At 42.7% G+C, this 14868-nt stretch overlaps 1 protein-coding gene across 5 annotated transcripts in view; it reads left to right on the forward strand.

The window, feature by feature from the left end:
• SIN3A (SIN3 transcription regulator family member A) overlaps positions 1-14868 on the forward strand; it is a 29556-nt gene that overhangs the window by 1811 nt on the left and 12877 nt on the right. For 2 of the 5 annotated variants that reach the window (XM_078612634.1, XM_078612639.1), the window contains exons 2-9: positions 4153-4419; positions 6304-6465; positions 7001-7107; positions 7754-8042; positions 8428-8766; positions 9349-9501; positions 10779-10940; positions 11689-11817. In XM_078612634.1, the coding sequence (XP_078468760.1) occupies positions 4162-4419; positions 6304-6465; positions 7001-7107; positions 7754-8042; positions 8428-8766; positions 9349-9501; positions 10779-10940; positions 11689-11817 (1599 nt within the window). In that variant the 5' untranslated portion in view covers positions 4153-4161. Of the gene's footprint in view, positions 1-1930; positions 1987-2320; positions 2427-4152; positions 4420-6303; positions 6466-7000; positions 7108-7753; positions 8043-8427; positions 8767-9348; positions 9502-10778; positions 10941-11688; positions 11818-14868 lie in introns of all 5 variants that reach the window. The other 3 variants (XM_078612637.1, XM_078612638.1, XM_078612635.1) reach the window with 3 other exon arrangements.

The following is a 14868-nucleotide window of genomic DNA, read 5'->3' on the forward strand; positions in this document are numbered from 1 at the left end:
AGACCGGTTCCAAGACATTTCATGGCTTGCCTTTCCGTCTGTTTTTACAATTTCTTGGTAAGGCATTCTGTATACGTTTTCTTGTAGTACACCCCCACCCCTACAGTTACACTTTCCCAAGTGCTCCGTTGAGGACCGACTATAAATAGGACAGAAGACTAACGCAGGGTGTTATACTTGTGCCTAACATAAGCAAGTTTACAGTTTGTAAAACATCTAAAGGCGAACTCGTTTGGGGCATCGGCATACTTTTGAATAACATTAATGTATTTTTTTATTTAAAGCTTTCGTGACTGCAGGGATTCATATTATTGGTTCTTTCGGTAAGTCACGTAGAAGGGAAATAATAAAATAATAAAAATGTTAAACAATGAAATTATCACGTTTCGACTGCAACACAAGCAATCCTCATCGGGTGAGAGAGCAGTCGAAACGTCGTGAGAATTTTATTGTTTTATATTTGTATTATTTTCTTATTTCCCTTCTACGTGACTTTACCGAAAGAACCAAGAATATAACAATGCACATTTAAATTATTAATTTAAAATTAACACCAATCTGCACATCGGTCTAACACTGCTATATTTAATTATTTTCTAGAGTTTATACATTGCGCTGAAATTAATAGCTGACATTGTTCTATGTATACGTGAGCGTTTGAGAAATATGTATGTTGAACTTCTTTCTCACCGTACGTAGCCAACCGTGATAATCGGAGGAGCGTGGGAAGGACACTAAACTAAACACAAATAATATACACACGTCCATCAAGTCTGAATTTATAGGCTAAGTAAGACCACATCTATAAATGTACAAATATAGAGGTTTGCATGTAGGTATTAACGGGGAAAGGGTTCACCAATTAAGTTTGTTTGCATTTAGCAAGCTATTTATCGCAGAATTATAGTCATTGCTGTAAAGATGAATGCCCCCGTTCCTACTAAGGAATGCTTGATGGGCAGTAATGAATCTCGTCATTTTATATTCTCTGTTAATGCGATGTCCGACTGTTAGGAGTTGCTGCTTGCACTATTGTATCGATAGGGTGAACCTTTTTTGTCCATCGACCAACATTTGGGCTATCGCTCTTAATTTACTGCAAAAGGTGTTGTTTTGCAGTGTAGAATTGAAGCTGCTGTTTAGTGTATTTTATTGCATTATGATTTCATGTCATGCAGGTTAGATATCTAGGCGCTTGCTTGGAAGCAAGTTGTCGTGAAAATGACGAATGTCCTCAAACTTTGCTCTCTTACCCTTATTGCTCTCATGTCTTTTTGCAGAGAAAGATGTGTGTGTGTATATGTTGAACTTCTGTCGCACTCCGTAGCCAAACGTGCTAATCGGAGGTGTGGGGCAAGGTCAACATTGCAACAACATTACATTCCACAGTATACGAATTTGTCTCTAAGTACCTGTTAAAAGTGGCCCAGCAATAATGTATTTCAATATAGGTACACCAAAACCTCGTCCATCATGGGTTTGACCATTAGCGCCAAATTTATTGAGATACAGTTAGCCGATTACGCCCCTGTGGCTCAACCGTTTAAGATTGACCACGAGTATGCATCGTAAAGAAAGTATTGTAGAGGTCGTATAACTGCACTGCTCGCGATGATGCAGCCATGGAAGAGTGCACAGGCCGGCTTTTCTCCATCGTCTCACACTCGCCCCATCGCGTGTCCCAGGTCACGTGTTGTTCCCAGAGTCCAGTGATGTTAGGTGGTCCGCGATTTTTCTTTTTTACATTATATATATTTCTCCCATTCTATACATTTTATTTTAAAAGTTCTACTGTATTTAACCAACTTAGTAAATATTAATATTTTACGTGTAAAATGCTTGTTTTATGTTTGGCTTAATGTAGGGTAACCAAGGAGGGGGTGTCGTGTTACAAACCGTGAACCAAACTCTATGTTCATTTGCATTTCAGTTTACGGATGGCGGATTTGTCGGTTGCGGCTGTTTTCAAGAACGTAACCACGATGGGTAAGGGTTTGGCGTAGTGTAACCCTCGTTAGAACTTCTCAAGGGATTATGATGCAGTGAGTGAAAAGTGCGAATACTGAACTCGGCTCATGAGCAGGTGATGTTGGAGCTGATGTTTTTATTTTATGTCAAGGTTATCCTTCACTTGAGTGCAGTAAAATAGAGGTTTTGATTTGCCTTGCCAAAAGTTGTGCTTTTCATTAAAAAAAATATAATTCAATAATTATTATTTCTGATTATCGTCCTTCTAGTCCTGAAATTTTTTATTCCGTTATTTTTTACACTAACCATTCACCTCCCCTCTCTGTACTTGTGTATTATGCATCTTTCCAAGTCTGCAAATTGCCGGCACGGTTGCAAGGAGTAAAACGCAGCTTGAGACCACACAGTGGGATGGTCATTCATTCGCCTGCAGGGCGGCTGAACATGGTTCGGTGCAGGCGAGTGCTCGATTGAATTGGAGTAAAGACACCTCACATGGCCGCACACGTCCATTCAAACAATGACGGCACGGTGATCCCTGGCTAAGCTTCTTCTGCCTGTGGAAAGGGCATGCTTTTCGACGTGAATAATTAGATTGCTCCTGCCAGCTCCCCATCTATACATATTTTTTTACTCCCTTGGGTGATTCCATGCTGATAGCTGGTGGAGATCGGGATGATAACAGTCTGATTTCTCAAACATGGCTTTGAATTTAAAATCTCATTTCAGAAATTCCATTCGGGGGGGAAAAATAATATTTCCCAGTGTAACATTTATTGTGATTATGAAGACATTATTTAACTATCTAACGATAGAATGAAGCATGCTCTCTGCCATTTTGTATTCTCTTTTGGGTGAAGCTATGTTATAGTTGTATAATAATCTGTACTACTCATTGTGGCATTTGAATTCTTGGCAAAAAACACATTTCAAATCATTAGTGTACCGTATAATAATATTGATGTCTTGCTATGCATTGGTGATGTGTAATAGAACCGTAAACTGTCCACTTATATTCGGCTGTCCTTGGAAAGTTCACCAGGAAGCCGAATTAATGAATAGCATCAGTGTTATTTTCTTAGCCTGAGTGGCATTTGCCAGGGGAATGTGAGTTCTTGCCATGGTGATAGCTTATATGTAAATTCTAGTTCTCAACATTTTTAAGTGACAGATATATCCAACCATTTATTTACAATATAGTGCCGTGATAATTTCTCCATCATTGCATACTTTAAAAGGTCTTTTAACAAACTTCAAGAGGTACCTTAAGCTTCGAAGGTTTTTAAGATTGTCGTTAGACACATTTTTATTCTTTGGGTCTTTTGGTAAAGCCACGTAGATATAAAAAATAATAAAAAAATAACTATCACGACGTTTCTATCGCAACACAATGATGAGGATTGCTTGTTGCGATCGAAACGTCGTGATATTGTTATTATTTTTTAATTTTCTATCTACGTGGCTTTACCGAAAGACCCAAATAATATGAATTCCTGTTGATATATTTCTATGCTGGTGATCTTACATGTGTTAATATACTTGATGATAATTTAATTATTACATTTTTCATTAAGTGGCATAGGACCATGAATTTCTACAATGATAATATAACATCTGCAGCAGAATTCTGTTAAACCTGGAAGTGATTTCTTGATGCACTGGAATTAAATTTAAGAGCATCTTTTTTTGAACTAGAAATGCATCCCAAAATTTTGGGTTATTGTTCCAGTTTTTACTGAATGTTTGTGTTTTTTTTTCTCATGCGTTTTCCAATTTTTCTTTGACTCCATGAGAGCTTAAAGCAGTGTTATTCTGTGTTAGAGAAGGGGCCTTCCTTGCAGGGTGATGTAATGGATCGTTTAAATTTCCTCTCCGTCCACACTGGTGCACTTTTCACGTGCTCCGTTTTAGAGATATCCCTTGCATGGAAATCCTCGTAGCTGGGATGTGCCACATTTTAAGTGAGAAACTGAACTTGATGGCTCGTGATGACATCATTTCTCTACACTTGAACCTGGTTTTAATCAGGGGAAAGTGAAAACCAGGTTAGAACCCAGGAGGATCTCTCAGCGGTGTCGGCTCGGTGCTCTCACACCATTAGCCTTATGAGCCAATCAGCAGTGTCCTTTGCAGCGGATTGGTCTTGGGCTTAGGCATAGCTGATGCGTGCTCATCTGCTTCCAGGTTGGTAGAATGAAGCGGCGCTTGGATGAACAAGAGAATGTGCCAGGTGGTGGTGGTGGTGGTGGGCAGCAGCAGCAGCACCAGCATCAGCAGCAGCCACAGCAGCAGCAGGGACCGCTGACACCACGCATTGGAGCTGGGGGAGAGGGTGTCTACCCTCGCCCTCAGCACCGGGCGCTAGCGCCCGCCCCGTCTGTGTACGATCAGATTTCGGAGAACATCCCACCAGCAAGCAACATCCACTATTCAACGACACCGACATACCAGGTACCCACACGTGCGCACTGTTATGCCTTAGATGCTGATGCCAACTGCTTGGGTACGATTATTGAGTTAAATGTCATTGTCCCCATACTGGGCACACAGGGCATTAAGCATTTAACGATGTGGCAATTTAAGATCGCTACTGTGCTCATGATCATTCATGTAAATGTGCTCCTGTTATGTTGGGCTTAATGGTTTAAATAAAACTACAAATTACACATGAGAATCCGTGAAAATAGGGTTGCATTAAGGGGGCAAAAATAATAGATCCTTGAAATTAATAGGTATCCCAAATGACCACTGCCAAATAGGCAGTACTCAACTGCGTTGTTGCCTGATGACTGTTTGAGGTCGTGCCTAATATGAGGCAGTACAGCAAGCAGGTTGCTGATTTGTGTGAAGTTTGAATGTTATCTTTTATTGAATCTATCCCATGTATGGACTAAATGAATAGTCCATATATCCCACACAGGTCCCAGTCTGTAAGGGTCTTAAGACTCAGTCTTGTCTAAAGGTTTAATATTAAAGCAAGTGGAATGGCCACTGGCTTTGACCGTTAGTTTGCCTTTTCAACCTTCACATTGTTACACTGAACATGCCATACCCAAAAGTATTAATTCACTTCATATTTGGGAGTATTTTAAATTTTATTAACTGGCTCAAGTTTGAGAATTAAAAAAATTTATAATAATATGTTTATGGTAAAATGACATTTTCTCGCCTTGAGCCTAAGAACACAGTTTTATGGCATATTTGGTCTGTCAAAAGTTTTTGAGATGTAAAAAAAAGACATTCTGTCATGGTCATACAGTAAAACCTTGGATTGCGAGCATAATTCGTTCCGGAATCGTGTTTGTAATCCAAAGCACTCGTATATCAGTTGCGATCACGTGACGCTTGGCAGACAAAGCGTATACGTACTACTCGTATTGCAAGACCTCGCTCGTTTATCAAATTAATATTTATAAAAAAAAAATGCTCGTCTTGCAAAACACTCACAGACCAAGTTACTTGCCATCCAAGGTTTACTGTATGTTTGTTTTAAAACGTCAAGTATTGAAATGGCTACATCATAACAGAAAACAATATCACGTGAAGTAAAAGTCAGTGTCAATGCTCAGGCCTGTAAAATATATTTATCTACGTAATTTATAGCTGTTTGTCAATCCACTGCTGTATGAAGGCCTCCCCATGTAATTTTTGTCCTGGCGGTACTTTAACTTATTCACCATGCTGGTCAGTGCAGACTGGTAAGGAGCCCAGGAATGGTGTGTTGCCACTCGTGTTAGCTATGGGCAGGAACCAAACTGGTTGCCCCATGTTCATGGCAAAGTGCAGTAATCACTGCCAGCCTTTATTATTAGATAAGAGCAATATTAAAACTACATTTCTATGTTAGGTTTAATAATGCTCTTTATGCACCTACAAAAGCTGAGCGTCAAACCTGTTCCCGGAGCACACTACGTTGCTATGTTTGGCCATTTTCATGAATCAGTGTTGGCATGTGGGGAGAAACTGGAGTACCCTGAGAACGTAATCGGATTGCACTGCACTCAAAGCTCCACACAAATAGATTCAAGAGTATTGCTGTACTGCCATCTCCTGGTCACAATTCAGTGCTCTTTACCCTCTGAGATCCGAAGTGTGCTTATTGGAGTCAAACCGTGGAAGCTAAATAAGGCTTATGTAAAAAAAAATTGCATTGTTTACGCCCTACTTTTTTTGTTTATTGTAACTTTTCATATTTCTATGCTTATTATCTGCATGCAGTCTGGTTGTGGAGTAAATATTATTACGGTAATATATTCATGCTTTGTTCCTAATATCGCTGGTGGTGTTGAGCAGCAATACGCCATGATGTTAATGCTATTTTTTGACTGCCAACAGGTTCCAACTGTGCCGCAGGGTTCACTCGGGCAATCCCCGGGTGTCCACGGGACACATCATCACTCCACCTCGCTACCCACCGCTCACCCCCAGCCCATCCCGCACACCTCTCATCCCCACACGCAGCCACAGCCACAAGGGCAGCAATTCCAGCGACTCAAGGTAGATGCACCACTGAGCCACTTAATTAGAGCTGCTATTGTGTTGGTGGGTTGAAGTCGTCCAATGTGATTAGTTGTGTGTGAACGGTGCACTATAGCTTAAATTGGCAAACCTATTAGCGGGGCTAAAAATCTACTTCACATTTCACTTTTCCTTCTTGAAATTGAGTTCTGTATCTCAACGTGTCATTGTGATTTAAAGGATGAAGCATTTTATGTAAATGTCTTATTTTAGAAAAAATAATTAAACTGTGTCAAATAATGCAAATATTCATGAATGGAGTTGTGACATTTAATCTAATCCTGCTTAATAAGGGTGCACTAAATAAACACGTATTGGATATTTAGTGCACTCTTATGTAATTCCTGTATAGTCTCCTTGTTAAACACCAGATTTATATAATGTGCATACCGATTGTTATTTTATTGACTACAAATTAATTCTATACACTTAGTGCAATGTATATGTACTTCTCAGCTGCATTATATGAATGCATGCATACCTTTTTTTTAAATCAACATCTTGTTACTGCCAGGTGGAGGATGCTTTGTCCTACCTGGACCAGGTGAAGCTACAGTTTGGGAACCAGCCCCAAGTGTACAACGACTTCCTGGACATCATGAAAGAGTTCAAGTCCCAGAGGTGAGTTTTCACTCATGAGTGTCTCTCGCAGACTCTTAAGCGAAAGATGCTGCACACCCAGATCCACAATCGCATAGGAAACCTGGATTCACTCTGATGGATTGTTTTCTGTTGAATATCCAAGACTTTGGTAGAGATGTAATGATGTGTTGATCCTAATATATTCTTATGCATTATTTTAAATTATTTCTGATTACTTAATGTGGTGTTAGTTGATATTAACCCAACTGTGTTTTCGCAACACTAGATTCCGCATACCCGGTTTTAGAAAATAGTATTTCAGAATTATGGCATCTTATTGCAAACCCACTTTTTATTTGGCACAACAGTAATAACATTGAAAATAACTTCTAATGCTCATGGTGCGTGCATCGAATATTTCAGGGACAATGGATTATTAATGATTTATGAATTTCATGAAAATGCCACCTTTAAGCTCATGGAATAAATTAGTGTGCATAAATTAAAACTAATAGTAAAAAATATTTAATTTGTAGATTGAATCGTAATAGATGACCATATCACCACAAAGGGTGATTCCTTAAGTCTAGCATTTACCTCCTTCCTATTTTGAGCTTATTAACAAATGGGTTATCTGTGCATTGTGTGCTTATGCATGTATCACATTTTTGTTATTTACACACAGCATCGACACACCTGGCGTCATCAGCCGGGTCTCCAACCTCTTCAAGGGCCACCCGGATCTCATCATGGGCTTCAACACCTTCTTGCCACCGGGCTACAAGATTGAGGTGCAGACGAACGACCTCATCAGTGTGACGACGCCCACGCAGTCTGCCCAGCCTGTGCAGCAGCCGCCACCTCCACCACAACAGCAGCAACAGCAACACAGCAACGTGCAGCCTCACCCACTGAGCAGCATCCCTCACCCGCAGCTCTCGCCAACTCAACCACCCACACCAAAACTTGGCAAGGTAATTCTGCAGCTGTATTGTCTGGTTGACTTAGGGATTTTAAGCAAAAGGTTTTGGGCCCAGTTTGTTCTTGGATGGGTGTCCACATTTAGGTAAGATCACATCGCTGTGTGTTAACACATTTGGCGAATAGGGGGTCAACCAATGTCCCATAATGTTTGTTTCAATTTTCTTTGAAGTGGGGCAGTGGTATGGAACGTGTTTGTTACCGAGGGCTGTGTAGGATATTCAAATATCTTTTGGCGGGCCACATTATATTCTGAAGAATTTTCCAATTTACTGTTCCATCTTTGTTTTATTATAAAACAACTTCCTTTGTGACACCATCACCCCCATACAGTTTAACATCCAGATTTTTCCCCATGTGCACATTCTCTCTCACCAGGCCGTGCCCAGCTCACCAGTTACGCCGTCAGGCCCCGCAGCTGCTGCGCTGGTCAGCTTCCCTACGCAGCATGCAGCCACGAGCCAAGCAAGCCAGGGCTCTGGTCCTGGTACTGGTGGTGGTAGTGGTGGCAGCGGCGGCGGAGGTGGTAGCGGAGGTGGAGGTGGCGGAGGTGGTGGTGCCGCTGGAGGACTGCACGGGACGCCGCAGCCGCAGCTTCACAGCACGCAACCCGTGGAGTTCAACCATGCCATCAACTACGTAAACAAGATCAAGAATCGCTTCCAGGGCCAACCCGACATCTACAAGGCCTTCCTGGAGATCCTGCACACGTATCAGGTGTTTGGCAGTGGCAGCGGATGACTTTGGAGCTGACCATACGTGCTAACTCGCACATTTAGTATGTGCTTGATGGTATGGAAATATTAATAAGAAGGCTAATTTACTCAGTCAAATTCGGGTTTCCTTAGTTTTTTTTTCATACACTTAACATTTTTCGTAGTTCTGTGTGTAAATCCCCTTCAGGGTTTTCTGGGTTGGTCTGCTTTTGCAATAGGGGAGTGAGTGGGGATTGTGCCTCCCAGCACCTACTTTATCAATGATGAAAGCAAGGGCTTTGAGTTTAATGGCTTAGCAATGTGTTACTGTTGCAAAACAATGTATTTTTAGCCCTGATGTGTTTTTGGGTTGTATTGCATTTTCTTTGGCACTGACATGTCGCTGCTCATGCTGGAACCTCCTTCGGGAACTGAACCAAAAAACACATTGGGGAGCTATAGAGCACAACCGTGAAAACCTTTGGTAATTTGTAGAATTACAATTTGTATTTGTACGTGCAGGAAATTCCTATTTCATCATCAGCAATGATCATTCCACTGCTGCACTCCATAACTCCTGCTTGACACACCCTGCCCATTGCAGAAGGAGCAGCGTAATATGAAGGAGTCTGGCGGGAATTACCTGCCGAAGCTGACGGAGCAGGAGGTGTATGCGGAGGTTGCGCGGCTCTTCAAGAATCAGGAGGACCTGCTGGCTGAGTTCGGCCAGTTCCTCCCAGATGCCAACGGCTCTCACGTAAGCCCTTTAGTGGTCGCTACGAACCAAATGCATTTGTTCCCCTGTCCTGACCACCTACATACAGGTAGTCCCCAACTTACGATGGTCCAAATTATGATATTTCGATCTTACGATGGCGATAGCGATATGACAAAATTGTTACATTTTTTTACATTTCGCGCGGCAGCCAAACTCAGCAGCGTATGAGGTACGATACTGTACGTTGGGACGCTGCCGGGATGTACTGTACGCATCTCCCGCCTTGTGTGATGCCTCACTCTCACCAGCGGTCGGCGGAGTTAAGTTGTCTCGGTGTTCAATGCATGTTAAAAGCTTTTATAGCAGATAGGAATGTTTCCTGAAAAAACTTTCTATGAAATTGCAGTTCATATAGGTAGGCTAAGAATTTACCTTGTTTTTTACTTTAAATTTCACTGTGCAATACAGTATTGTAATTAATAAATACATACAGTATATAGTTTATACAGTACGGTACTGTAAATTGCTCTGTTTTGCTAAATTATCACCATTCTTTAAGACTCCTGGGTAGGCTAGGCCATTTTCGACTTACGATGGGGTCGTCGTAACGCATCTCCATCGTAAGTCGGGGACTACCTGTACATGCCAACTTGTTTTGCTCACGAGTACATCTGTTGTTTTATTGTAGTGGTTTATTTGTATGCTGGGGTCTGGCCATGCAGGTGTGAGGCTGTTGTTGGTTATTGATTTAAGTTGGCGTTAAATTTAGCAAAGTGCCATGTTAAATCGTGGGTTTGCATCACGGTTTGAATTGCTCGTGACCCATTGTATTAATACAGCCAAGGCTATGAGAGGCCTGAGGCAATAATGTACAGAGGGTCAAAGCAAATTAACGTTTCTGTGGGTTCACTGTTGTTTCCTGATGCTGAGCCAGACTAAAAGGTGATTTTGTAATTTTTCGGCTTAATTGTTAATCAGACATGTAATGATTTACCCTACCCACAATTCAATAAATTGTCGATCTGATCATGAATCAATTCAAGGTTTTGTTTTAACGACGCTGGTGAAGGTAGTGACTTGAGGTGGGTGTGGGTCACCAACCCATTACGCCATATACATCTAATATAATCTAGGAGCATTGGAATTGATTAAAATCATAAATCTACGGAATATTGATGCTTGAAACTTAAAGCCAGTGTCAACAGAAGCGTAGCCATAGGAAACCGCACCAAATATATATACCTCTTTATCCTGAACTTTCGTGTGGGCTGCCACAGGATTGTGTGTCAATGGTGCATGTGCATCCACATTCACAGCTGCTAACGAAGACCTGCGAGAAGGTGGACTCGGTGCACAATGACCACGGCGCCACGGTCAAGAAGCCGCTGCTCAGCATGGGCAGCAGCACCAAGCGGCTGAGCCAGAACGGCAGCCAGATCCGGCGGCTAAGTGGGCCTGGCACCACGCCGCCCGCCAAGGTGAGTAGGTGGAGGACACCGGCCACTGGCCATGCACTCTGACATTGTTTCCCACCCATGTCAGCTTTGGGTCTGTTCGGTGATCGATGTTGTTTTTGTGCATATCCAGTCTACGAGCCTTGAGCGAAATTATGCACGTGAAAAAATGTAAGAAGGTTTTCCACGCCTGATTTGTGGGGTTTTTTGTTAGGGGTAGTTATTGTTTTGGCTTGGGTATATGCGTCAGACTACGGTCTGAATGTGAGTAACGTTGGGGATAGGCCGAGGTCTAGATGGATAGTGTGGTTAGGGTTGTGTTTGCTGGAGGGGTTAGAATTGGTGTTTGGACTTACATCTGGATATTGTTGATAGTTAAGGATTGGGCTGTCGGTCGTTGGAATCGTATCTGCAATATTGAATATGCAAGCTCTTGAAAAAAATCTGATGCTGCGATTTATTCTGTTTTCATACTGCGATTTATTTAACCCCCTAGGCTTTCGCGACCAATATTATTCATAACGGAGGTTTTTGGGTTAGATCGTGCAAAAATAGAAATGTCCGTTAAATGTTGTCCATTTACACTAACACACCGGTGTGCTGTATTAGTAATTGCCACGTTCTGTTTACGCGACACACCTTACTAATTGGCTGTCGGGTGATGATGGGTTTAACGACACATTTTTACACCATCTAATAAAAGAAAACCTGTGCGATTTATTTGTTTGCTGCTTGATAATTTTAATTTTTTGTTTTTTTCTGTCCACTCAAGGCCTCAAAAACAAGCCCCTCGCCACGTTTTACATTGCAGAAGAAACTGAAGCCCAGCAGCTTTAAAGACACGTCCAGCGCTGACTCGAGCAAACACGGCAGCCTTGGGGAGTTCGCTTTCTTCGATAAGGTAGCGCCGTGCAATATGCGTACATTTTCTTGCCAGGTGTTTAAAGGCAGGCAGGGTTTACATTTTTATATTTCCCTTAATTTTATATGATTTTTCAAAGTGAAATGATTAGTGTCATGTGGCTTAATTGTGTGATACTTTGTATATGTCTTTATCAAAGCTTGCAATCTTTTAATCAGTTGTGCTGTTGTCTTACCTATACAAGTCATTTTTTGTCTGTCTCCATCTGTGTACGCAACTTGCGACGGATTTAACTCGCAAACTGTGGGGTATACGTAAAAAAAAAAAGTACCCAGATACAGGCGATAAGCCCGGGGGTGAGCCAGCGCTATTCGTATTTCCCATCCGTCAACTTTAAAGTAGTTAAATTAACAATTTAGTACTCTTATTATATTACCACGTTGAGCGCGCACCAAACCACGCATTTGCTCATGCGCGAAATGCTGAGCCGTGGTTGCCCCTAGCAACGCAGACACGCAATCGGTGGGGGGAATTCTCATTTGTGCTACAAATGCAAAAAAATACACAATGCTGAGGTAAATTCTTCAGTGTGATGTCCTCTTATCCCCCACCCCAATGTGTGCAGTTACTACTATAGAGTCGGTAGATGCTACTCCTATAGTCCGTAGAACTACTAGAGTGGGCGGGGGGATCGTGGGGGGCGGTAATGGCCCAGCCTGCCAAGGTGCCACCTCGGCCGGCTGGGCAATCTAAGTGAGGCCGGGGGCTCTGCACGGGACTAGGCCTCACCCACAGCACTCTGTAAAGCTAGTAGTTACCTGCTATAGAGTCGGTAGATGCCACTATAGTCAGTATACTGCTACGGAGTCTGTAGATATGACTATAGTCAACATATACTACTGTCGTGTCTTCAAAAATTACTCGCACCCACATGTTGTAACAAGTCGCCTGCTTACATTTTATTTCACCTGTTCTCGCGCCAGTGGTAGGCACTCCTATAACTATCTGTACGGTCACATACACTGGACTTCTGCTCGCTCTGATCTATTCTGCACCTCACTTATCCTGCACACAGTAGCTCCGCACTCAGCGACTCTGCACACAGCAGCTTCGTACTCAGCGACACTGTATCTCAACCGCTGCCCTCACCTATGCTCCCTCATACCCACTCACTCGTCTGTCCCGGGCGGGAGGGTTCAGCCAACACCCGCCAGGCGACGGCGTGAGGGTTGAGGTCCCGTTGACGGCTGGAGCGGCAGCGGCGAGATGTCTTCACTCTTGGTTCCCGGGCAACAACAACTCCCTCCACTTACGCACACTCCCCTTATATACCCCTCCTCATTCCGAGTCCTCACGTGCTCCCCTGCTGCCGCCAGCCTGGCGCCAGTTGGCCCATTAATCCCTTCTCACCCCCCATCTTCCGTCTCTTCGACGCCAACCTCCGGTCACAGTGTAACCACCTGTTCGACCTCGGTTGCACCCGCTTTTCCCGTTAATTACTGGCGGTTTGGGTGCAAACTCCATGTTGCAATGCACACATCTGTTTGACCTCAGTTGCACCCGCTTAACAGCGCACAGCGTATATCTCTCCTCTACACTACTATGGAGTCAGTAGTTACTACTATAGTCAGCAGATACTACTATTGAGTCAATATGTACTACTATAGATTCAGTAGGTACTACTATAGTCAGTAGATACTACTACAGAGTCTGTGCTACTGCTAATGGCAGAGCCAGTATTTTCAGGTAGGGGGGCAACCCCTCCAGCAATGAGAAATTATAGGAGTTGTTAGTAAGTAAGGACTTGTCCCTTGATTTTTATTCGACGTGTGTGCGGTGATGGCGCAGCCATCGATCGAGGGTCGAATTCGAACTGCGTGTGATCAGCATCGCGCTCGCTGAAGGTGTTGATGCCTTCAGGGAAGTCGTGTACTGTATACGCAACTGCGCACAATTTTGTGAGTCACTTATAACTGCTTTGCCGTTCCTTATTGCCAATTATGGATTCAGACTATTGTGCTATCATCTCATAGAGTCCCTGGCACGTAATAATATGCTACACAGTGGCAGTGGGGGTCGCAAAATGCCGATTTATTACTAATAAACCCCAATGATCGGATCATGGGGGGGCATATGCCACCCCCCCCCCCCACTGGCTCTGCCAGTGGTTACTGCTAAAGTCTATAGATACTACCGTTGAGTCGGTAGATACGACTTAGAGTCAGTAGGTACTACTACGGTCAGTAATTACTACGACAGTCAGTAGATACTACTGCGCTCAGTAGATACTACTGTACAGTCAGTAGATACAACTACAGAGTCAGCAGATACTACGATAGACTAAATAAATACTTCCTCTATTGTATGTATGGTCTGTAGGTATATATGCCTACGTGGTGGGCAAAAAAACATTTTTGAAGGGGAGAGGGGGGGTGTGTGTCGACAATTTTCGGAAACCTTTTTAGATCAACCATTTACCCCCTACTCTCTTACCTTTTGGACTTATAATTTTGTTGACGGACAAATGGACAGACAAACGGCATGCTGGGCTTTCACAATAGCTTAGTATTTGTGTATGTATATGTTATGTTTTTAAGAGAAGACAAGTTTTGAAATATATTTTTCCCCCGGGCAATGCCGGTTACTTCCTGCTCATCTGCCATAAAATCATGGCAGATAAATTTAACTTGAGTATCACAACACCAGCTTCCATATTTATGTAATTCAATGGACAGGTTAATATAATTATAAGATCACACCAACTTTTATGCATTAAAAAAATGTACCACAAACATAACAGTGAATGTTACCATAACCCAATTCTCAGGTTCCCTCCCGTTTCAATCCTGCATCAGCAAGATTGCCCTTGCTGTCATCAAGAGCCTCCATGGACTCGCCCTTGCCTGTCTGTCTATTCTCATCTCATCTTCATTTAATTTGCCTTTCCTCTCTAGCAACCAAGGCTTCTTTCAAAACCCAAGTTAACCTCTGCTCAATGGGTGGTCGGTCACTCCTACTCTACCGATGTCTGGAACAATCTCCCTCGAGCTCTCTGCACTGCTAGACCATTGCCCTTTTCAAGCCATGACT

The sequence above is a fragment of the Lampetra planeri genome, chromosome 39, assembly GCF_965212315.1.
Source record: "Lampetra planeri chromosome 39, kcLamPlan1.2.h2, whole genome shotgun sequence".
Lineage (NCBI taxonomy): Eukaryota > Metazoa > Chordata > Hyperoartia > Petromyzontiformes > Petromyzontidae > Lampetra > Lampetra planeri.